Source organism: Gobio gobio, assembly GCF_949357685.1.
Source record: "Gobio gobio genome assembly, chromosome: 4".
NCBI lineage: Eukaryota > Metazoa > Chordata > Actinopteri > Cypriniformes > Gobionidae > Gobio > Gobio gobio.
In genome coordinates this window covers 10957176-10980729 of record NC_137100.1, presented here as the reverse complement: position 1 = coordinate 10980729, position 23554 = coordinate 10957176, and the positions used below count along the sequence as shown (strand labels likewise).

The 23554-nt window shown below is 37.0% G+C and overlaps 1 protein-coding gene across 3 annotated transcripts in view; it reads left to right on the top strand.

Annotated features, from left to right (window-relative positions):
* Window positions 1-23554, top strand: part of doc2b (double C2-like domains, beta) — a 394892-nt gene that overhangs the window by 90093 nt on the left and 281245 nt on the right. For all 3 annotated transcript variants that reach the window (XM_079815985.1, XM_079815983.1, XM_079815984.1), the window contains exons 7-8: window positions 13373-13471; window positions 13866-14024. In XM_079815985.1, the coding sequence (XP_079672111.1) occupies window positions 13373-13471; window positions 13866-14024 (258 nt within the window). The remainder of the gene's footprint in view (window positions 1-13372; window positions 13472-13865; window positions 14025-23554) is intronic.

Below are 23554 nucleotides of genomic sequence, written 5' to 3'. Positions count from 1 at the left end.
TTATGTTCTTTTGAACTTTATATTCATCAAAGAATCCTGAAAAAAATGTTTTCATAAAGTGATCTATTATGCTATTTTGAAGGTATCATAAATATGCACCCACACACTTTTTGCTGGGTACTGAGAGTGTATAGTGGTCTACAGTTTACTGAAACCTTAACCTGGTGGCATGTGGGGGTGAGAGTGTTGATGCATTGTTTGGCCTTAAAAACATTTATGCACTAAGTTCAGAAGGTCATCATGACGGTTTGTACCTTAGGCTCAAACAGGTTAACCTCGGAGCTGGTCATGTTTCTGTAAGCAGCTTGTACCAAGGTGAGCGTTTGCATGTAGTTAATACACCACGCGTTACTGTGGAACAAAAGCTTTTGGTAAATATTCTAGCTTATGGATAGCTCTGACAATAGACATTTATGGGACTAGCGTTGATTGTCTAACAAATCAAAAGTTGTGTCCCAAATGACACACTATACTCTATGCACACTACCGTGTAGTGTATAGTTTTTATTATTTTTTGTCATTTAACATTGGAGACTGATCGCCCCTCCTCCTCTGCTATGCAATTAAAGTTTCACTGTGTGAAGTGTCCAACATTCCACACATATAGTTTTTTTTTTGGTAATGAATCATCTACTCGCTCACTACTCGCACTATTTATACTACAAAACATCACAGAATAGTGCGTACGTAAATTGGGACGCACAAAAAAAGTCTCCCAAAGGAAGTGTGGTTGCATGGTTGGCTAAAAAACGGGTATTTCATTAACGGCACTATGCAATCATTTCTGTTGTCTCCGCCAAATGTCACAGCTGTTGTAAATCTCTGCAAGCTTTAAAGTGTCGTCAGGACACTTGTATGATTTACTTACATGGCGCTTATGATCAATGCAGGAATTGTTCATGTAACTAATATGCAAGAAGCCAATTTGTTGCCCTGTGAAAACCATAAAACAAAAATGTATATTACAGAGCGGACTCTGATCATGTGTGTCAAGGTCAGTGGATCTCTTTAAAATAAAATCTTTTTATGACATGGTAGGGAAAATTCAATATGTTTAATGGTACAAACGCCATTTTTGGAAATACTTTTTGGATTAAGTATATAGTATATTATATGTGGTATACAAATCTTTTTTATTGTATCATAACATGACTTGGATACAACAGCAGAAATGTACGTGTGATGCATGTAGAAGATTCATTCATCATACAGACTGTTTTTGTTCCATTTCAGCAGCGAAAATAGTTTCAAACAAAGATAACAGCAGAACCACAGCACATCTGATGAGACCGGCAAAAAGTTTGCTTGACGTTGGATGTTCGATATTCGCAAATTTAGGAACAGTCTCTAAAGTTACATATGCCATTGGTATACAACAAAACAAACTACAACAAACAATAGTATACAACAAAACAGAGCTAAATAAGCCTATTTGATTGTTATATTGTCATGTTATACATTTCATGTAGACTTGATTTGGGTGTGTACAGTGGTCATTTACATAATAGCCAACAACACAATTTTGGCCATTGAAAATGTTGAGTAGCTAGTAACTTTGGAAAACCACTAGCCACAGTGGCTGGTGAGCAAAAAAGTTCATGTCAAGCCCTACTTGTATGTGTATTTATTCAAGCATTCAAAGTTAGAGAAAAATATTGTATTACATTTTAATCATTAAATCAGAACCTTTTGTTATTTAGCTTTTTTTTTCTTTTCTTTTTTTGTCAAATGTACAAATCCTACATGAATACAGAGATTACATTTTTTTTAAAGAACTTGACGTGTGTCTAGATTCATTTATTTTTTTAATTATATTGATTACTTTTTTTTTGTCACTGAACAAAAAACATCATGGTCCAGTGGTGCGAAAAGTACACACACAGCTATCCCTAATCAAATGGTGTCTGTAAACCATTTGTTAATGTTAAAGGTAGAGGTAAGGATACATTCAGTGATTCATTCTACATTCATTTGATCTCCTCCACACATCTCCCTGTGGATGCCCTGTCTCTGTTTGACTGAAAGTAAACAATCACTTCATATTTGCAGAGACCTTTAACTGTAAGTCTTGTGACATTTCAGTTGGCTGCTGAAGTACTGTCAACTGAAGTACTCTGGCCCCTGGCAGAGGTTAGTTTTTCTTCATTTTGTTGTCTGGCCTCTGTTGTCATTGCTAGTAATGTGACTGAACGTTTCTGAATATCAGGAGGCAACTGTAAATAACAGACTGAGGGAGATTACGATCGTCTGTAGGTGTCTTGGTTACAGATGGTGTCTAGGTAGAGATAATAATTAGCCTGGATGCCAGCCGAATTTAGCCCCGCCCACCAAAAATTTTGCTCGGGCAATTCGGTCTGGACTCGCTCCATAGAGGAGTAATTATGCCCGAACAGAAACTGTTCGGACCAATGAAATTGTCAGGGCGGGCTTTAGACGATGATGGACAGATGATCAACAGTAACGTAATCATCCACGTCATCGAAGGCTCTTGGGTTGAATTTGCTCTTATCCTAAACGGAGAACTTGTTCGTATATGCATTCACCTTCACTATTTCTCTCAGAAACGATGATCGTGTTGGTAAGTACTCTGTGTATCCTTAAATTATTTTATTACTGGCAAAGATCGTTTACACTCATCTTTTTCTTGTAACGTTACTTAATCCAGGGTTGCCAAGTGTTTTTGCTATGTCGCGCACAATTGCTACTCAAAACTATAGCCCAAAACAATAACTTTCCGGGTGGTTCCCTGGAAAAAATGGCGTTTGGTTGGCAAAATATGTTATTTTGGCAAGGTTGCCTGCTAAAATTCGCATTCCTTGGTTTATATAATCACATAATTGGGGTCGCTTCAACCCGCGGACATGGAGAAAAACACGGACTTGGCACCACAGTGCAGTTGAGTTCTGTTGACATTTGACAACTAACGTTACGCGTCGCTCCGTTGCTCTGATTGGTTGTGGGTCTATCCAATTGAGGTCTTTCCTGGCTCGGTTGAAACACGCCCCATAATCAAAACTCAATGGAGCGGTACCAGACTCAAATTCTGACTAGAATTGAGTATGGCCACGCCAGGCTAGATAATAATACTATACTGTATCATTTAATATTTGTCGTTTCAGATGAAATATTTAAAAAGTCAGAACTCATTTTCAACATTTTAACAGATTTAATTTTGAAAAATAGGTTGGTGGTGGGTCAGTTCCCGCTGGATTTCGTCCTCCGCATATGAGCTTAATAAAGCCTGAACCTCGTCATCGGTCGTATTTTTTAAACTCCATAGACCCATTTCACAGACTGTGATGAGGCGTTTTAACGGTCATCAATATCGTAAATCCTGCAACGTTTTTTGTATTTTCATTTTTTTTAATGCATGTACATTTATAACACTAATATTTTGTATTTTATTACTTTTGCATCAAATTACAAAAAACAAGTTACCGCTGCTGTGAGGGTGTTTCTAATACAGCGTCTATGGGAGTGATAGTAAAAATTAACATCTTTCTCTTTTTACTGCCGTTATCAATCTCACTCTATTTTTTTCCCCTCTTTTTGAAAGCTGTGAAATAACTATTGTGGCATTTTTCTTTTGCTATTCGAGCAAATGTATACTCTCATTCACAACTATAATGGTTAACTCAACTATGACGACTTCCGCCCTGGAAATGTGAAAAGGGTCAATTGTTGATTCGAATAGCAAACAACTCTAAAAATGGTGGTTGAAATAAAATGCTGCATGGACCCAACCAATCAAAATGCAGCGTGAACTTAACAAATCAGCATGTTCAGTGCCCAAGTTCCACCCCTGAAAATTCCTGAACTTTGAAAAAGCACTACCTCATGAGCAGGGACTTTCTAAGGGGGTACATTTTTTCCCAGAACTTCATTTAGACCCTGGTCCCTGTGGTCGAAACACACAGAGTATCACCCAAAGTCCCTAGTTCCTGGGGAAAGTACCTGCGTTGGAAACGCAGGTTAAGGCACTTCAATTTGGAAACACTTTGGGAGTTTCAAAGTCATCACCTGATTAAATTCTACAGGATTTTCACAAGAAGCGTGTGCCGCTTTCTTTAACAAAGTCCTGCACGGGTCCGATTTTGTAAACCCGCACCCGCCCGTACCCGCAGTGCTTAAAACCGCATCTGACCCGTTTTCCGACAAAAGCACTGAATAAAATCCACACCCGACCCGCTTAAAATAGAACTGACACCCGACCCGCACCCGCAATCAAATCAGTTAAGCATATCACATTATAGACACACTTACAAAAATGTTTATTGCCAGCATACAGAAGTTATTATTACACGACCATTAACACAAGGACAACTTCAGCCAGGACATTCTAAAACGCTTAAAGTGAAAAACGCTTAACGTGGCTTAATGTACTAAGACACTGTTATTAAGAGACCAAACTAAGTAAACATAATACTAATAACGTATACTATGTACAAAAAATCAGATGAGCCCAGAATATGAACGCAACGCGTTTAATTACACGTTAAGCGTTTTCCTCCCATAGAAAACCATTATAAGAAAACGCTTAACGTGGCTTAATGTACTAAGACCGTGTTAAGTGACCAAACTCAGGAAACATAACAAAAATACAGTTCGATAGAACTGCTTGTGCTTGGTTTGGTTAAACTGATATGGATTGGAAATTATTTTATCAACTTGAAATACAGGCAAGGCATATTTTTGTAGATGTGTTCCTAAAAATATGCATATATTTTTTAGGAACACATCTACAATATACATGCATATATTTTTATATATAGGCTATATTCGTTTGCACGTGACTGTTTAAAACCTGTGTTTAGACCCGTGTTTCTCCCTTGTCCGACCCGCACCCGTATCCGACACAGTAGGATTTTTTTCACCCGTTTCAGCAATATTCGCGGGTACCCACACCCGTGCAGGACTCTGCACCATGATGCCTAACCCCCTCATGGAAGAAGAAAGCCGTCATGTGTACAACTGAGACAATGATCACTTAGGATCAACTAATCGCTGGATTTTCAAAAGTTAATGAAGTATGTGAAATTTGCTGCATTGACTAGAATATGTCCAATAGTTTTACACGGTCTTTTAGTGTAGGGACTGTGATTGGTTGTTTTAAATGTCAGTCAGATGGCCTCTGGGCGGTCCTTGGCCAATGAAAGCTGCTATGGAGTCGGTCGGTCAGTTTGAAGGTCTGGCTATGCAAGACTTTATCATGGAATAATATAATTGATTCATCAGAAGGATAATTGTTTTTTTTTGGTTTTCTTCATCTTAGCCCGTCTGGGAGATCACTTAGCCGATTCACTAAACCAACTTACTGTTATTCAAGTCTTGTGTAGGCAGACCTTTGAATGGACCTCAAGGTTTAGTCCATTGCACTTTATTCTGGAGGCAGGATGAGCAGATTGGCTGACATGTAAAGTGATATCCCTCATAAGCACTTTATGTCAACCCGATATCTTATAAACACAACTTTAGTTTTCAGACACTGATTAAAAACACCATATGCAGGCAGCTTAAGGTCACCATGAAAGCAAAATGGACAATTCTTATTTTTGTATGGAATATTGCATGTATTCTTTATAAATTATTTATCTGTGCCCATCTTTTTTTTTCTTTTTTTTTATTCATGTGCCCTCATAATCTTCAATCAAAATAACCCTCCCTCTTGCAGCGACATCTCTTCACTGATGATGTTTTTCTGGTGTGAAGACGGGACAACCTGTCACTCACTAGAGATCCACCAATAACAAACCACAACCATCTAATACATTTTCGATGGACATGATGGAAAAGTCCCTGATTACTTTTTTTTTTTTTGTTCAAGAAGCCGTGTCACTCGGATATGTTAAAATTTTATAAGAAAAGATTATCACAGCGCTATTTCTCTCACAAAATACTTTCACCACAACTAATAGCAAACACAACATCGATATGAATACAGTAAGAGCTTCGTTGTGCAGCATAACAGTTGCATTCATTATAACGGCAGTTTGGGCAAGTGTGCAGATACACTCGCGATGTGTGATTTGACAGCTTAGAACATTATAAAGAGAGTGTTCTTTGATCGCTCTCTGTAGTTTAATCACAATTTAAATAACATATTTTTTCATGCTACTACTAAGAGAAAAAATGTGAAGTTGATTGTTTAGTCACTGGCTTGATTCACTGAGGCATAAACAGTATTAAACGATTTAGAAAGAAAGTCTGTGTGAACTTGAATAATTAGCTACACATCAGAAATCACTGATCACAGATCAGGCATTAATGAACATTAATGAACAATGTTACTCACTGTTTGTGGCGGTGCTGTCGAATCCATATCATAAAAGTCTGTTTGTAAAGCCTATGCTGACATTGCGACTGAATTAAATGTAAAAAATAAACTGAATCCATTTTCTCCAAATTCTCTGGGCGGGCAAAGCAGAGAAAGGGGAGGTAACCTTTCCCCGTATGACGAAATATAGGGAAGATTTCAGATTGGCCCGTCTGAGCTTTCATTTTCTCAAAGGCAGAGCAGGAAACCCGGGGCTTGGTTTACACCTATCGCCATTTCTAGCCGCTGGAGGACCATTGACAGGCTAGGGGAACTCATATTAATGTAAAAAAACCTCATAAAGTGAAATTTTCATGACATGGGACCTTTAATAACCTAACTATGTTTTTCAACAGCAAGATTACCGTAGCTGTTTGTTAGTGTAGATACTTATTTAATAAGTGAAATTCAACTGAATTTGATTTTGATTTTTTAGACATTTTTATTGTGCAATAAACAATTGTATTATTGGATTCAACACTTCATGTCTAGTGAAAAATCTGGGTCCTTAATCAAAACTAGTTGTGAACCAGTTATTTAAAAGTATCTTAATTTATTGTTTCTACAAAAAAACCTATTGCATTCGGCTCAGTTTTGACTCGGAAGACGTAGATCTGAAATCACCCACTATACCCTTAAATAGGGCACTATTTGACAGCCATTTGTAGTGGTGTCTGAAACCATAGTGGACATTATCCACTCATTAAACACCATAATATACCTCAATAAGGAGTGTACAACTGATGTACACTCAACAGTTTGTGCATTATGGGTGTTCTGAGTCGCACACCAAATGAATGCACCCCCGCAGCTGAATCATCCATCCATTTTCCAAACCACTGGTTCAATGTGGCTACAGTGTAATATACAGGTATAAATTCCTTTTATAATTAATTATTAAATTGGTTTATATATGCTAGTTTCCATGACAGAGTTCAAGATAAATATTTTCATTACTACTGGAGCTGCCTGTTTCAAATGGTTATTAATCAGCAAACACAAACTATACAAAAGCGGCAACCGTTCTGGCACACTCACTTGTTTTCATTCACTCCTTCAAGTGGACTATATTAGTAGTCCAGAAGAATGAAACTTGGGAAATGGGTTAAGACTTTCAAAATAAAAGTAGTTTGTTTTTGTTTGTTTTCTCCAGATTGTTTTTAAAAGTATTTAAGAGATAAAACAGGTTGATATTGGGTATCAACTGTAGCTTTACATATTTTATGTACACTTTTTTTAATCTATTTGTTGGATTTGTCTCAGAAATACTTTTGTAAAATATATTTAACCTCCTTCCAATGTCTCACACACAATTTTTTTGTTTTTGCTGTTGGGAAACATGACAATGCACGCACAAACACACTATAAACACATACTTTTTTTTTGTTGATGGTTCATAAAGTAGATCAGGGCAAACCAACCAGTGTGTGTAAAAATGATTCAGCATGACGACAGAATTTGCTGCTCTATAGCCGTATTCATCATACCAGATTGAAGAGGTGGGTGGTATCAGACGGGTGGTATAGAGAATGAGAAAGAGAGTCTGTGACAGGAGACAAGTCTCTCTCTCTCTCTCTCTCTCTCTCTCTCTCTCTCTCTCTCTCTCTCTCTCTCTCTCTCTCTCTCTCTTTGACTTGCTCACACACACCACAACACTGCGCCACCATCCTCCTTCCTCTGATTGAAACCATGGCAGATGGGGTGCAGCAAATTGGAAGGCAGAACGGTGCTGATCCGAAGCTTGCCTTTTCTCTCTCCGATAAAAATATTAATTTTCAGCTTGGGCTCAAGCCGCTGATCGGGGGCAAGCGTGTTCTGCTGTGATGATGAAGGCTTTGGAAAGACAGCCAAAAGGTCCATGTCCACTTGAAGGCACTCAGAAGTTCCTCAAAGTATCCTTACCTGCCTCCGCTCAGAAAATGAAAGGCGAATCAGTAGAATGAAGAAGTGAATGATATTATTGTAGAGGCGCACTCATTTTTTTTGTCTCTGTCTGTACCCATGCTTCAGTTCTACTTTTTATTTTCCAATTTACCTTCTTGTGCTGCCCTGAGCTGTTTTACAGATTTTAAGAAATGCATTCATGTATTTGATGTTACTGTGCTGTAGAATAAAGAAACAAAGATTAATTCTAAATTAGAGCCCGACCGATAAAGGATTTTTAAGGCCGATACCGATACAAATAATAACACAAATGATGATAGAAATAATCAAAAACATCTGGAGAAAAAGTTATATTTATGAAGCTTACCATCTCTATTAATACTGGTAAACTTGATGTCTTGTTTTGTTTTTGTTATGTGCTTAGTCATTTGGATGAAAACACAATAACAAAAACAAAACAAGACATCAAGTTTACCAGTATTAATAGAGATGGTAAGCTTCATAAATATAACTTTTTCTCCTGATGTTTTTGATATTATTTCTATCATCATTTGTGTTATTATTAAACAATGTCAACTTGCTTATCTCTTTACATGCACTCTTATAATTCTATCCATCAAGCTACAACAAACCATTTTCAATCATAATTTGCTGCCTGCCTTCTAAAATCTACTACTTAGTGATGCAGTAAATCCATTATGTGACTTGTTAATGCTGCGTCTGAACGAAGTCAGCAATAGGGCTGCAACGACGAGTCGACGTCGTCGATGACGTCGACTACGAAAATACGTCGACGTGCGTGAAATGCGGCGACGCGTCGGCGGCACATTATTTACGTTCTAGAATGGAACAGAAGATCTAGAATAATGGCAGCTTCTGCTCCCGGGCATAGTGAAAATGATCATTTATCATATAAAGCCAGACCGCGACATTCAAAAGTGTGGGAGTACTTTAAACAGAAGCCGAATAAAACTGTGCTTTGTTCGCTCTGTAATGCCGGTTTCACACTGCGCGCGGTGGCAGAGCAGGAGCTGTGCGCGTGGAGAGCGGGAGCTTTCACACTGCCAGTCAGTGTTGCCAAGTCCCGTTTTTTTCCACGGAATTGGGCTACTTCTACACTGTTGCCGCGGGCTGTGTCTCATGTCTGCGGGTTGAAGCGATCCCAATTATGTGATATTTAGCCCCGGGAATTAGAATTTTAGCAGGCAGCCCTGCAAAAAAACCCACACATATTTAACCCCCCGAACGCGATGTTTACCAGAGAACCTCCCCGAAACGCGATTGGGCTTGTTTTGGGCTAGTTTTGAGTAACGAATGGGTGGGTTTTGTTGTGAAAACCTGGCAACCCTGCTGCCAGTGTTCTCTCCATGGTTCTCTCGCGCAGCTGAACCGTGGCGCGTGTATTGCAACAGACGGTCACATTTTCCGGGGTTCTTCTCCGACCCCAGTACGTCTCGTGCTTTTATTTATTATGGGCTGCATATATCTCCTGTTAATGCGACCCGGTTCCCCTCTGTCCCAAACACATATGCATAATAACATGCTGTATATAGGTAGTTTGCATGATTAAAGTAACATTAAAGTTAAGATATGCCTCTAGCTTTAATCATTTAAATGTGTCTTTGAAGTTTGGGCAAAAACTTCTGGCAGCTTTAGTCGTTGTTTATGCACATGTATCTTCAAAATAGACGACTAGTTATACTATATTAAAACTATGCTGAAAGCTCCTGAATGTGAACCTTTTGCAGATAAATACAAGTGCATTTTCGTTTACTATTGACACAAATCAATAAGTAAATCATACTCAACTATAGTAAACAACTTTTCCTAATTAGGCCTACTCTGTATACATTTGATGATGAATAGTATCATTATATATTATGTTTAAAAAGCTTCTTGTGTTCATATATTTCATTATAAAATGGCATACTATGTACACTACCCTTCCTGAAATACAATTAATATTGTCATCATTCATTGATTTCATGTTTAAATAATATACAAATTCACTACCCTCTTTGAAATACAATAATCAGTAAAAAAGAATCATAAGATTAATCCGGAAAATAATCGTTAGATTAGTCGACTAATCGAAAAAAAAAAAAAAAAAAAGAAAAAAAAAATTCGTTAGATTACTCGACAGAAAAAATAATCGTTAGTTGCAGCTCTAGTCAGCAACGCATTTTCGTTCACTCCTCACGTGCCTGCCTAACTTACGATTTACAATGCAGGGACTGGATCTACAAATATACTAGTTATATAAATACAGTAATCATTACTTTATTTAGGCAGAATAAGTTTGTTGTGATTTCCAAGCGCATTAATGTTAGCGGTCTTCTACTGATAGCCATGGCATTAGCTAGCTTTTTGGTTTGCTAAAGTCTATGATAAGCCATAATTTAGAAATGGACAACGTCATACTGCAAAATATTGTAAGACATACTTTTTTAAAATAACGGGCAGGGGAGAGATGATGCATCTCATGCTGTCAAACTGTCACGCTATTAAAGAAATCTTATTTAGTCACATTGTCCGAGTTAAATTTTTCAACTAAACATCGAAATAAATCTAATTAATAAACTAAATTAATCATTTAAACTAAATTACTGATCGAATTATTGATCTAAAGCCCACACTGTCACTGTATGATAATTTAAATGAACTGATGACATCATCGTTTTTTCCAGAATGGCGATACAGCTGAATAAAATTATGCTGCATTATTTTCCTGTTTAACACCGTAAAGCTGCTTTGAAACAATCTACATTGTTAAAAGCACTATATAAATAAAGTTGACTTGACTTGACTTAAACTGACAGTCAGTCAACGATACTGTAACAACCTAACGCAATTACTAGCTAATTCCGTTTCACTCTTGGCTTACATGTAACAGCAAAACTGGACTTGGCAGTCACAAATTTTGTCATGCTTATTTGAGTTAAGAGAACTGATGGGGATGTTTTTTTAATTGTTATTCAAGCAATGCATGTCTTGTTACAGTTGCCAACTTACCATGCACTTCACGGATGATCTCAGTTGTAAATGTTGACTCTGGCTGGATCAGCTGGTGTTGCCAACCAGCACGTTGTAGAGTGCCCTCTGGTGGACCAACTATCAAACGCCAACACTCATAATGTGGTTGAGCGGTGTTTCGTTCGGGTTTTTTTGTTTTTTGTTTATCGGCCATCATAAATGTCGATAGTTTGGAAAATGCCTAATATCGGCCGATAATATCGGCCCGCCGATATATCGGTCGGGCTCTATTCTAAATGTTCTTCTGATGTGAGACTTTTATTTTGAAAGATACATGCGAATGCTGTTGAGTCTTCTGTCAGACCCCGTGCCTGAGAGAAACTCCTTGTACTGACCCAAAATTCGCTTAGGATATTCAGTATAATGTGCTCTCTAAAGTGCTTTTCAATTGTGCATGCAAAATATGCAGGCGCACCCTGTGTATCACTTCACTATATAAAAAGATTAAATGAAGTTAAGAGCATGTAACATTGTGGTTACATTCACTTTTTTTAGTCATCAAATTACCAAAAATACCAATAAATTCTATAATTAGTAATTCGGGTATTGAGAATGAGGAGATACGTCACAATGTTTTCACTCCGAGTTGCATTTGCTTTAAGGCGCCGCCATATTGGGAGGGTACACTATCTGTTGCCATGGTTATTTCGACAGTGAGAACGAGAGAGCAGCTTGAGATTTGTTTGCCTTTTTGAGATGCAGCGCAGTTTCTTGGGGAGAAATGGAGGAGGAGGAAGTGAAAGGAAAGGAAAGGGAAAGGAAAGTGAATATAGTCCATTTTAATACAGTAGGCGAAAATAATTTCATTTTTACAATGAACGTATTACAATTACATTATTATATTAAACAATTTATTTTTTTTACAATTTTTACAATAAGCATTAGAACTGTAAAAAAAAAAAACATTAATAAAAGTGGAGTGCAACCTTACTTTGACAAGTATGATTGAGCTCTCATAGCTTACAGGTTTGTGGGTTTGTAAGTCTTGCACCCAGCCGCAGCAGAATTGTTCATAAGCTTCTGAAGGCTTGCATTGTATAAGCACTGATACCATAAACCAGATAATTGACAATGTCAGGGTGTGTGAGAGGTGGTAGCGTCGTTCTGTAGCTGGCAGGTCATATGGATCGATGTTGTTGATGTCAAGCAGTTTCTCTAAATAACGCTTTTTGGCGGTGTTATTTAGTCTCTCCATTTCTCCCCAAGAAACTGCGCCGTATTGCAAAAATTCTAACAAATCTTAAGCTGCTCTCTCGGTCTCACTATCAAAATAACCATGGCAACGGATAGCGTATCCTCCCAATATGGCGGCGCCTTCCCGAAATTTAACATAGAATGAACATCGTTACGTCACCTTCTCATTCTCAATTTGATGGGAAGGATTTGCATGTTCATTCTATTCATCAGGATCAGTGTCAATATATTTCATTAACAGATCATGTTAGTATTGTTTATTTACAATGGTAACAGTAGTTTCTGTAACCTTATCCCAAAATACCACTATTTTCACTTTTGTGTTATTTTCTATATTTGTAATGACTTTTGTGGCTCATACCAACTTACTAACTTTATTGTATTAACAAAAACTAGCTTGGGAATGCTGTTTAATAGCTTTATCTTATACTGTTTATCATCAGTTTTAGTGATTATTAGATAGTGGACAGTGTCTTTCAGTTTATGTTTAAAGGGATACCAAACCTGTATGAATGTATTTCTTCTGCTGGACACAAAACATGATATTTTGAAGAATATGGGTAACCAAACAGTTTTGACTTCCATAGAATGGCAAAATTTAAAAAAATGGAAGTGAAAAAATATGGAAGTCAGTGGGGTCTCATCAACTGTTTGATTACCCATATTCTTAAAATTATCAGCAGAAGAAATAAATTCATACTGGTTAGGAACAACTTGATGGTGAGTGAATGTTGACAGAATTTTCTTTTTTGGTAGAACTATCCCTTTAATGTTCATACAGACCTCTATATATTCCTGTGTATATACAGCGCTATGCTTTTATCCTGTATCACTCACTGTTGTTTCTTTCTCTAGTACTCGTCTTATTAATTTTTTTTACTTGTTAACTTTTTTATATTTTAATTTGATTAACTTTGACATTTTGTCTTTGTCTGTCTCTCTCTAAAGTTTACGTAAGCGAAAGCGATGGCAGTGATGGCGAGCTCAGTGAATGCAGCAGTGACAGGAAGACCTTCATGTCAGTGACCGATCAAAGAAGAGATTCCGGTAATACACACCTCCTAGAAATTTACTGGAAAATACACATAAACACTCCCACCAACCCACACAAACTTGATACAACTCCATCTGTTAGATCTACCATTGTTTCACAGAAAATGCAAATCCCCCTAAAGCTCAGCCTGGTTTTACAGCTCGATGCACAATATACAATTATTTTTTTAAATAAAACCCCTCTAATAAGTTTAACAAAAGCTTGCCTTTAATAACTGCTTTGTGTCATTTCTGTGCTTCTAGTGTCCCAAAAGTGGACTGTAAAAAATGACTTTTTCCATATAGATCTCCCAAAAACACTCTTCTCTTCAGCTTAAACATTGAATTTACTTTTATTTTATTTTGAAGTTAGAAGAATATTTTTAATTGTGTAAGTCTTTGCACTCAGAATCGAGTGGAGGCCAAGTGCAAACACCCCTGCTGTCCAGTCCATCTCTAACCAGCTTTCACATGGAAAGGCCTTCCAGCTTGGTTGGTGACCGAAGCAGCAGCAGTTTCAACCCTGGTCTCAAGGAAGACGTTATGGACCATAGTCGACCCTTACTAAGTGAGTGGCCACTTCACTTCTCTGGAGAAATAGTGTGGAAATCGTTGATGCTTGAATGGTCGCAGGTTGCATTGTGTGAGATTGGCTGCAACCACACACACACACACACACACACACGTTTGTTTTGCTATCTAAGTGAGGACATTCCATAGGCGTAATGGTTTTTGTCCTGTACAAACTGTACATTCTATCCCCCTACACTACCCCTACCCCTAAACCTACCCATCACAGGAAACATTCAGCATTTTAAATTTTTTAATAAAACATTGTTTAGTATGTTTTTAAAGCTTTTTTAAATATGAGGACTGAAATGTCCTTATATTGCATGTTTACGTCGTAATAACAATGTAATACCTGTGTCATTATACAAATTTGTGTTGTCATAAATCAACACAAATTTTTTTGGGGGGGCCTTGGTGTGGGCTCTTGGTTGTGCTAGTAAGCAACTACCCAGAACAGTTAGCAACCAGTTAGCAATGTATTGAAAACCACTCCAAGCTCTTCAGCTACTGCATAGCAACTCCCAAAGCACACTAACATTGAGTTTTGCATTGGCAAACAATTTTCTTTAGATAATGTAACAATCTACTTGCTCATGCTCTTAAATTTACCATGGGTCATGAATGCGTGTCAGTGTTATGCAGCCGTGACTCATTGGCATGCCCAGACTGTGTCTTTGCTTATAAAATCTGTGGAATTCTAGGGGATGGATTTAAACATGGATTTATGGATTTAAATCATACGTATTGATAGGGAAAAAGGGTTACATTTATTGTGCACATAATATAATGCACATAAACTGAGTGTGATGTTTTAACCAGTATAATGTTTTAGGATCGCAACTTAATGTTCTTTCTAAGATGTTTAGGAATCCTCTGTCGCTCTTATTTGCCCGCAGTATGACGCTTGTGTTTTTCAGGTTTGATCTGTAATCCTGTGTGTATGTGTGGAGTCTTATTTTGTCAGAGAACAAACAGCTTTTTCATGTCTGTCATTATTAGCTGCTTTCGTCGTCCCCCTCTGTATTCTCTGCATAAAGGAAACTAAATTCCCACTTTCACTGGTTAAAAAAAACAAATAGCCCTCATTATTCCAATGATATTGTGTGACTTGCTCGAGCGCTCTCCAATTTGTACCACTCACTTTCAGAGATAAGAACTCTCCCCTACGTTGCCTCTTCACAGGCTTCTGCATAGCATGAGGAAGTCTTTCTTCCTGCCCTCTGTGTTAAAGATAAAACTTTCAAATGTCAATTGCACAACATAAAGGAAACCAAATTAAAGCCTTTTACGGTCATAGTTACAGACCAAGCACATTTGTTTTTTCCTTTTTCTTTTCTTCTGGCTAGGAGTCTATGGCAGTCCTCTGAACCGTTTGGAGGAAAGTTGTCAAATTTGGAACACTGATTGTGGTGGGCCTGTATAATTCCCTTACCAATTGACCCTTCGCAAAGACCAACCCCCCCAAAAAAAATTGTTGATCATCTCTTCCTACTAATTCATATATAGCATCAAATAAACATGAATGAACATCAGAAGGAAAGTTGTTTCAACCACGCCAGTACACACCGTTTTTCAAATTCAAGTCCACCGACGTTAATCTACTAACTCTCCTGACTGCTTTGTCAGACAAAATGGTGGTTTCAGCATTATGACTTGTCAGATGGCATGTCAATCAATCTTCCAGCGAAGGGTGAATTTTGGGGTCTCTTTGTCATTAAAAGTAGAAGTTAAAAATGTTGTATTTGCTTCAAGCTTTCTCTCTTCCTCTTGAGTTAACTGATCCAGGTGTTTTTAATTCTCCTCCTTGTGCAGTTTTCTAAACATGGTTTTCACATCAACTAACACCCTATCCTAACCTGACGCGACAGCGCCACACGCAAAAAAAAGTTAACAGAAAGAGGAATGTTAAACCTTAACTCGGTGTGAACAAACAAGTGTATTCTATGACAAAGATTGTTTCATTCACTCATTATGTATATTTAATACTGTTAAAGTGGTGTAATATTTATGAATTTGATTATGTACTGTGTGCAAAGAGACTACGCCCACCCGCTCTTCTGATTGGCTGTGGTTTTTGATTGATTTTGTTGCATCTCGTAGTCACGTCTGGTGTAGACAGAAATATTGCTCATCTCTGAAATCTTATCGTATCACATCTGGTCATAACACAATTTCTCACAAAAGTCCTTAAAAAAATTCAGTCATCATTTACTCTCCCTCATGTAGTTCCAAATCTATTTTCTTTCTTCTGAAGAACATGTGTATGAATGTGTCCAGTGTTTTTTGTCCATACAATGGACTTCAATGGTCACCAGAAATGTTTGGTTAGCAACATTCTTCAAAATATCATCTTTTCTGTTCCAGAGAAGAAAAATAAATCATACACACTGCAAAAAAAATATTTTTTTGAAGTTGTAAATACAGATTATTGGTGTACATTTTACAAGAAAATACTATTTCAGTCTTCTACTTCAAAATCTACCAATATGTTCTCTTATCCAAGGTCAGGCTTATATCTTTTTTGCTTTAACCTTCTTATTTGAGTTGTTTTTCACTTTCAAAACTTTTTTTCAGCATTTAATAATAAGAACAAATCAGCATAGAATGATTTGTGAAGGATCAAAAAAGGTTTCACAATATTACTGTTTTACTGTATTTTTCGATATAATAAATGTATTCTTAGTGAGCATAAGAGACTTTCAAAAACGTTTCTCTTGATTGGTGACACATTAACTCCCATAATAAATGTGTTTGCAACATTGTTGATGCTTTCTTCAAACAGCCCCCTGTATTTTAAGATCTGACAACGCATGATAAATCTGAAATGTCAAATGATTTACACTAGCTGATAATTGGACGGCCAATTCCTCTGTTCTCCTCTGACATGTAAAAGCTCTCTGTAAACAAGCACCAGCAACACATTGTAATAGAGGCAGTGAGATGACGGAAATGACCCATGTCCCCTCCTCTCTCCATTTTCTCCAGCTCTGCTAATGTGCCGTGTATCCAGTCTATTTCCCTCCTGGCTGATTTATTTTGTTTCACTTGCATTCATAAACATGATTGTATCTTTAAAACGGTTGTAAATTCAAGAAAGAGAGACCTGATATTCAAGGGTTTACCGAGAATAGTTTCAGTCTTTCGGTTTTCTTTCTTGCGAATGGGCAAATTATATCTCTCTCAGAATAGCTGCGATGTAATTATCTGCTGATGTAATTGTCACAACATGCACATTTTTATAGGCACTATGGCAAAACAGTCTGCTGAACAATAAATATAAAAATTGGTTCTCGACATTTCAGTGACTCAGATATTGTGTTTAAATGGCAGTTAAATACATCATTGCATACCATTTTAAGTGGGTGTATTAACCAGACATAATTCAGATGTTTTCCTGCTTGTTCAATGGTCATGATGTTCACAGATATGTACATAATGCATATTATTTAAAACAATAACAATGTTATTTTCAATATTAAAAGTGGTCAATTTTGCCACTGCATTTTTCTGGTTTCCACAGCAGCATATTTTTGTGTAAAATATGGATTGAACAGGAAAAGGTGAAAATTGAAATGACACCACATAACTTCCCCCTCATCAAGTTATAATAATAGGAATTTAATATTTTTCAGGTTCAAAGATCTCATAATTAGTTGACATATAAATGGTGAAAAAGGGAGCCTGAATCTAATGTTCTACTTTGTTACCCCATATAGGGTCTTACAGTATCATATTGTAAAATTATCATTTTATTATTCTGCATGTGGTGATTTAATGTTTTTGCGCATTAGGATAATTTTCCCTTGAAACCCAAGCTTTGCCGTTTTAAAGGATAGAATGTAATATTGTGTGGTTTCCAATAATCCAAGCTTTAAACTCTATTTTTTCCATTTGTTTTCCAAGGAACTTTGTTTCTGCCACATGATTAAACATTTTTATTATCTCACGAAATAATCACAAATATATGTACTTGCAATTTTGAGAAAAAATCCAATAACCTTTATTTTTTATTCCGTGGAGGAAACAAGCTTTCACGCTTTTCCTAATTTTTAAGAGTGATGAAGTGTGTATAGTATTTAAATGTGAATTTAGCTAAAATAATAATAATTAAATAATCAGCCAAGTGAGGTAAGGGCATGTACAGTTAAGTAGCAACTATACAGTGCACTCATGCATATCAGCTGTCACCGTCACTATGGTTACAGGGGTTAATGTATATCACAGGGATAGAAAAGAAGCTTGACTTTGGTTATGCGCTTTCACAGACCACATTGTGAAAAATGTCTACCTTTTTCAACTTAAATCTAAAGTTCATTTGCTGCCTTAAAATTAGAATAATTAACTTGGTTGTCATTTTAAATTTAAATTATTTTAACCCTCTTGTCCTCTTCGTTCAGGGGTCACACTTGGTTCCTTTGTGGTCAGAAATTACAGAAGCCTTGAAATTAAGACTTTTTTTTTTTTTCTGGAAAACTAATGTAATTATATTTTGGTGCAATCATATTTTGTGATTATTATTTACAATTTTGAGGGGATTTTATGATACTATGCAATATTTATAACAATTTTATTGGCTATTTTACCCTCTGAAATTTTTTTTTTGAATATATTTTTAAATTAGTTTTCAATTAAACCAGTTTTCAATGTTAAAACAGAGACAAGGCATTTGAAATCCAGTTTTTGAAGGTAGATTAGTGCCATCGGGTGGGAGTAAAAAAAGAACAACTTATGTAATGCCCTGTTGTAACCACTATACTATATAAAGTGGCTTTGTCACTGAGTTTTTTTTAGAGACAAATAATTTGTCATTTAAAAAATTTGGATTTATACTTAGACATTGTGGATTTTATTTGATTTCAACCTCTTATTTGAGTCTTTTGGCTCAATTTTACCATATTGTTTCAGCCACACCAGTTCAGTTTTGTGTGTATAATAGTCTGTTGTGTGTGTGTCTGTGACGACCCTGAGTCTTCCTGTCTTCCTATTGGGCAAGATGAAGGATGTTTCTGATTGGTTCTCCTATGTTAATTGATGATTAACTTGAGTATAAAAGAGTGGTGTGTATCATTTGAGGCAGGCATTCTCTGTGGGATAGTCATTCCCAGAGATGTCTTCTGTTCAGTATATAAGACTTTACTGATTTATTTCTCATTTGCTTTTGTTTGTAATTCTTATGTCATGTAGCATACATTATTTGTCGTAAGTTTATTTATTTCTTTATTATCCCTAGACTTCTGTTTATCTTTCATTATTCATTGTTGTGTTATTTCAATTTAATAAACAATTTTCACTTATTAGACGTTGTCGTCTGAATCCCCTTTTATGTTGTGAGTTCAAACGAGCGGGTCGTAAAAGGGGTCTCTGCGTGTGTGATTGTGTGTGTTTGTGATTGAGTGGGTGTGTCTGTTTTGTACTTTTGTGAAACCTCTTCCTTGCTGTTTTTTTTACTGCATTGTGGCTGAATTACTGATTTTATTTCACACATTTGCAAAAACGTTCTCTTTGTGATAATCATACTGGTTTGGGAATATATGTGTATGGGGGTGATGGGGGTGATGGGGGTGGATGTGTCTATTTTGCACTCATGATATGTTAGAGTGTCACCACTTCATTGCTATGCACTTTTTTCTGCACTTTGGCTGATTTGTAGTTTGTACCACCAAAAGATTCTCTGGTTTTTAGTATTTTTTCGTATTTCCCATTCATTTCCTATGCCGGTCATTCTTGACTGCTAAGGAGCCAAGTGACTTTTTCCCCCCGCCCCTTTAACATATCCGAATCATGTCCAAGATTTTTTGTATGTTCACATAGCTAATGCAACAAAAGTCATCCCATTCCGATGAAGCAAAAATTTTATTTCAAAATGTAATTTTTGATCGAAGAGGCCCAGAGGGTTAAACTAACTTGTATTGAGTTGAATCTTGGATAACTTTTGATTTGGTGAGTTAAAGTAATATAAAAACATACGTTTCCATGACTTACTGATCTGTACCTGTATGATGGCAATCCAGGAGTTAATAAGGTTATCAGTCCCAAACACTGATTGTGTGAATGTAGCCATTCAAAGAAGAACATATAGCTGTGGCATTGAGTTCTTAATTGATTGAGTTGATCTTAGTTTTGAAACGGCCTCAATAACTCTTTATCTGCTCTGACACCCAAAGCCATTCTTCACCGCCCACCCATCATGTCACTTCATTTAATCTACCTTGACATTTCTGCATTTGATTCTTTTCATTTTCCTTCCCACTTAGCTGCTTGCGTTCATCTGGGTTCATCATCCTTGGCTCAATTGAGAGTCATCACTCTCTATTATTTCTGTGTAGATGCACAAAAGACTAAACTATGCATATTGGCGGTGGCTCGAAAAAAATGATGAATGATCAGTGGAATTCATGGTGAAAGGAAAACATTCATTTCTGCATGGCTAAACATTGCACTCAGAGTTTTATGAAAATTATGCTTTTTTTGCTCCATGTTGTCAAACGTTGATTGATTTTTCTCTTCAGTTTCTAACTCACTTGACTCCCATGCATTCTTTTTCTGGCTGGTGGCTGTTTGAGCTCAGCTTGCCAGTAAGAAGTGAATTTCTGCCTCCAGTGTTCATACATTAGTTAGTAGCTTATGGAGGACCTTTTATTTACTTAGTGAATATTTTAGCTAGATACAGATGGGCATAGTTGACTCATTCTGAACCCTCATACTTCCCTTGGGTCATTTTGACCCGAAGCTCATTTTTAAAATTGAAAAATTGAGTGTTCATCGGACTGGTCCAAGACCCTAGGACTTTTGTCGCACTTCATCCACGAATATGCAAAAATGTTTTACTGGATTCGAGGAGTTTTGTGCTTGAAATTAAATAAACTTTATTCCCTTAGGAATTAATGGAATGCAAGGAATTAGGGCTGGGCGATATGGCCCAAAAATTATCTCGATAAAAAATGTCATATCAATCGGTATCAATAATTATCACGATAAATGTCACAGATTTTTGCTCCTAAGTGAAAGTTGTAGAAACCAGACTGTTAACATGTCTACATTAATAATATAACCATGGTGCAGTTAGTGTCACAACAGTAAATCCATGCTAAATTATGGAGATTTGTAGATCGAAAATCCTTCTGACTGTATCATTGCGCACAGTGTTTCTAGTGTTTGTCAGCGCTGTTTTGTCTGGCTTTAAAGTAGTTTAAATCACAGAGACATTTGTGTTTTTCGCTGAATTCATGCGCTTCTCATTGGATCTCACAGTATGATGTTTTATTAACAAGGTTTGGGAGGATCACTTTCAGATAATTAACACAAGTGGAGAGCACTCAGCTAATCAACAATAAGAGGTGTGTATACAGCAGTCAGTCTTACCTCTGTTTATTGACAGTTCATCAGCAACCCTCCACCACCCCTTCTCCACACTTTTAGTTCTAAACCACTTACATACACGGGGGGGTACTCTGGGTTTGGGCCAAATTCCGAGCTCGAAGCTCTCCCCCCGGACAGCACACCAAATAAGCATTTAAATTTACTCTCCATAAATGATATGTAAGTGTGAACTCGTGAAGCTCTTTAGTGGTCGTGTGACCGAGACCGATCAGAGTAACGTTAAACGGATCTGCTCTAGTGAACCCGCGCTGAGCTCGCTGTCGTTTGGACTTTGACCCGAGCAGAGAAATGGTCTGTGTGGGACGGTTCTAAAGAGTAACTGAATTCGTGCTACCTTTTATTGACAATTTCATCATCTTTTGATGATAACGCAAGGTTAGTTTCACTTTCAATTTAACGTTCATCGCCACTTCCATTCATTTTTTTCCTTCTCGCCTAGATTTTGTCTTTGCCAGTAGAAGGTGTACTTTGACTTGCAAGCTAAAAACTGCACGCTGACTGGCTGTTGTCGCATTTATTTCTGCTGTGTGATTGGTTGTTACATGAATCCATATCGAGTAAAAATGTCCAGAGCTTATCATCATTATCGATAAGAATTTTTAATGTGATTCGATATCGTTTATTGGTCCAGCCCTACAAGGAATGCTTCAGTACACATAGAAAAACATAAAAATTCTCAAAATTCTAACTAAAAATGCTAAAACTTTACCAAAAAAATATTTAATAATGTCTACATGTGTATCTGAATGCATACTGAAGAGAAACTGACTTTAGGAACCAGCGGAACGGCTCATTTGCTCCATATAGGGCTATAAGGCTGGCTATCTAGTGGCAAGAGTCATGGCTCTTGGTGGGCGGCAGTGGCTCAGTGGTTCATGAAGGTTGGTGGTTCAATCCCCGGTTCCATGTGTCCATGAGCAAGACACCTAACCCCAGCTGCTCCTGCATGGCTGACGCCGCCATCTGTGTATGAATGGGTGAATGTAAGGCAATTTGGTAAGCGCTTTGGATGACCATGGCCATTTGACCATTTTGACCATCATTTGACCATGAATGACCATTTTATTGTCTGTTGAAAGTGCTATATAAATGCAGTCCATTTTATTTTTATTTAGTCATGAAATATCAACAAAAAAAAAAAACATTAATAATATACAGGGAGTGCAGAATTATTAGGCACGTTGATTTTCTGATCATATTTTTTTCCAGGCACATTTGACCAATTCCAAACCACAGTAATCCTAATAACTACTATTGATTTAGTATTTAATAATGTATAAGTGATATATAATTGTTCATGAAGGCTGGAAATGAAAATCACCTTATATTCAGGTGTGCAGAATTATTAGGCATGTTTTCTTTTACAGATAAATTGAGCCAAAAAAGAGATTTAACTCAGACTGAAAAGTCAAAAAGTATTAAATGCCCATGAGAAGGATGCAATACTAATGCAATACTAGACATTGCAGTTAAGGCGTGACCATTGGACAGTGAAATGCTCGTTGGGTCAGCAGGATCTGACAAAAACAGGTGGTGAAGAAAAGACACCTGTTAACTGCAAAAGAATGAAGAATTAAGGTGAAGAATTAAGGGTGAAACCATCAGGAACCCTTTAGTCTCCAGCGCCACCATTTTCCAGAGCTGCAACCTACCTGGAGTCTCCAGAAGTGCAAGGTGTCAGGATCTCAGAGACTTCAGTTAGGTAAAGAATCCTAAAAAATGACCCCCACTAAATAAGAATCACAAGCTGAAGTGTTGTAAAATACATGAAGAAGGTTTTTTTATAGGCTTTATGGACAGATAGGTTGAGAGTGACTCTTGAAGGACCAGCACCACATCCTCTAGTACCACTGTTTGAAGAATTCATCTTCCAGAATCTGGCAGTACGTTTTGGGAGTTCATTTTTAGTCCATCTCTGCAAAACGGACTTCAGGATGGACTAAAATGAACTCCCAAAACGTACTGCCAGATTCTGGAAGATGAATTCTTCAAACAGTGGTACTTAGAGGATGTGGTGCTGGTACTTCAAGAGTCATTCTCAACCTATAAAATCTATAAAGCCTATAAAAAAGCAGGCTTCATGTATTTTACAACACTTCAGCTTATGATTCTTATTTAGTGGGGGTCATTTTTTAGGATTCTTTACCT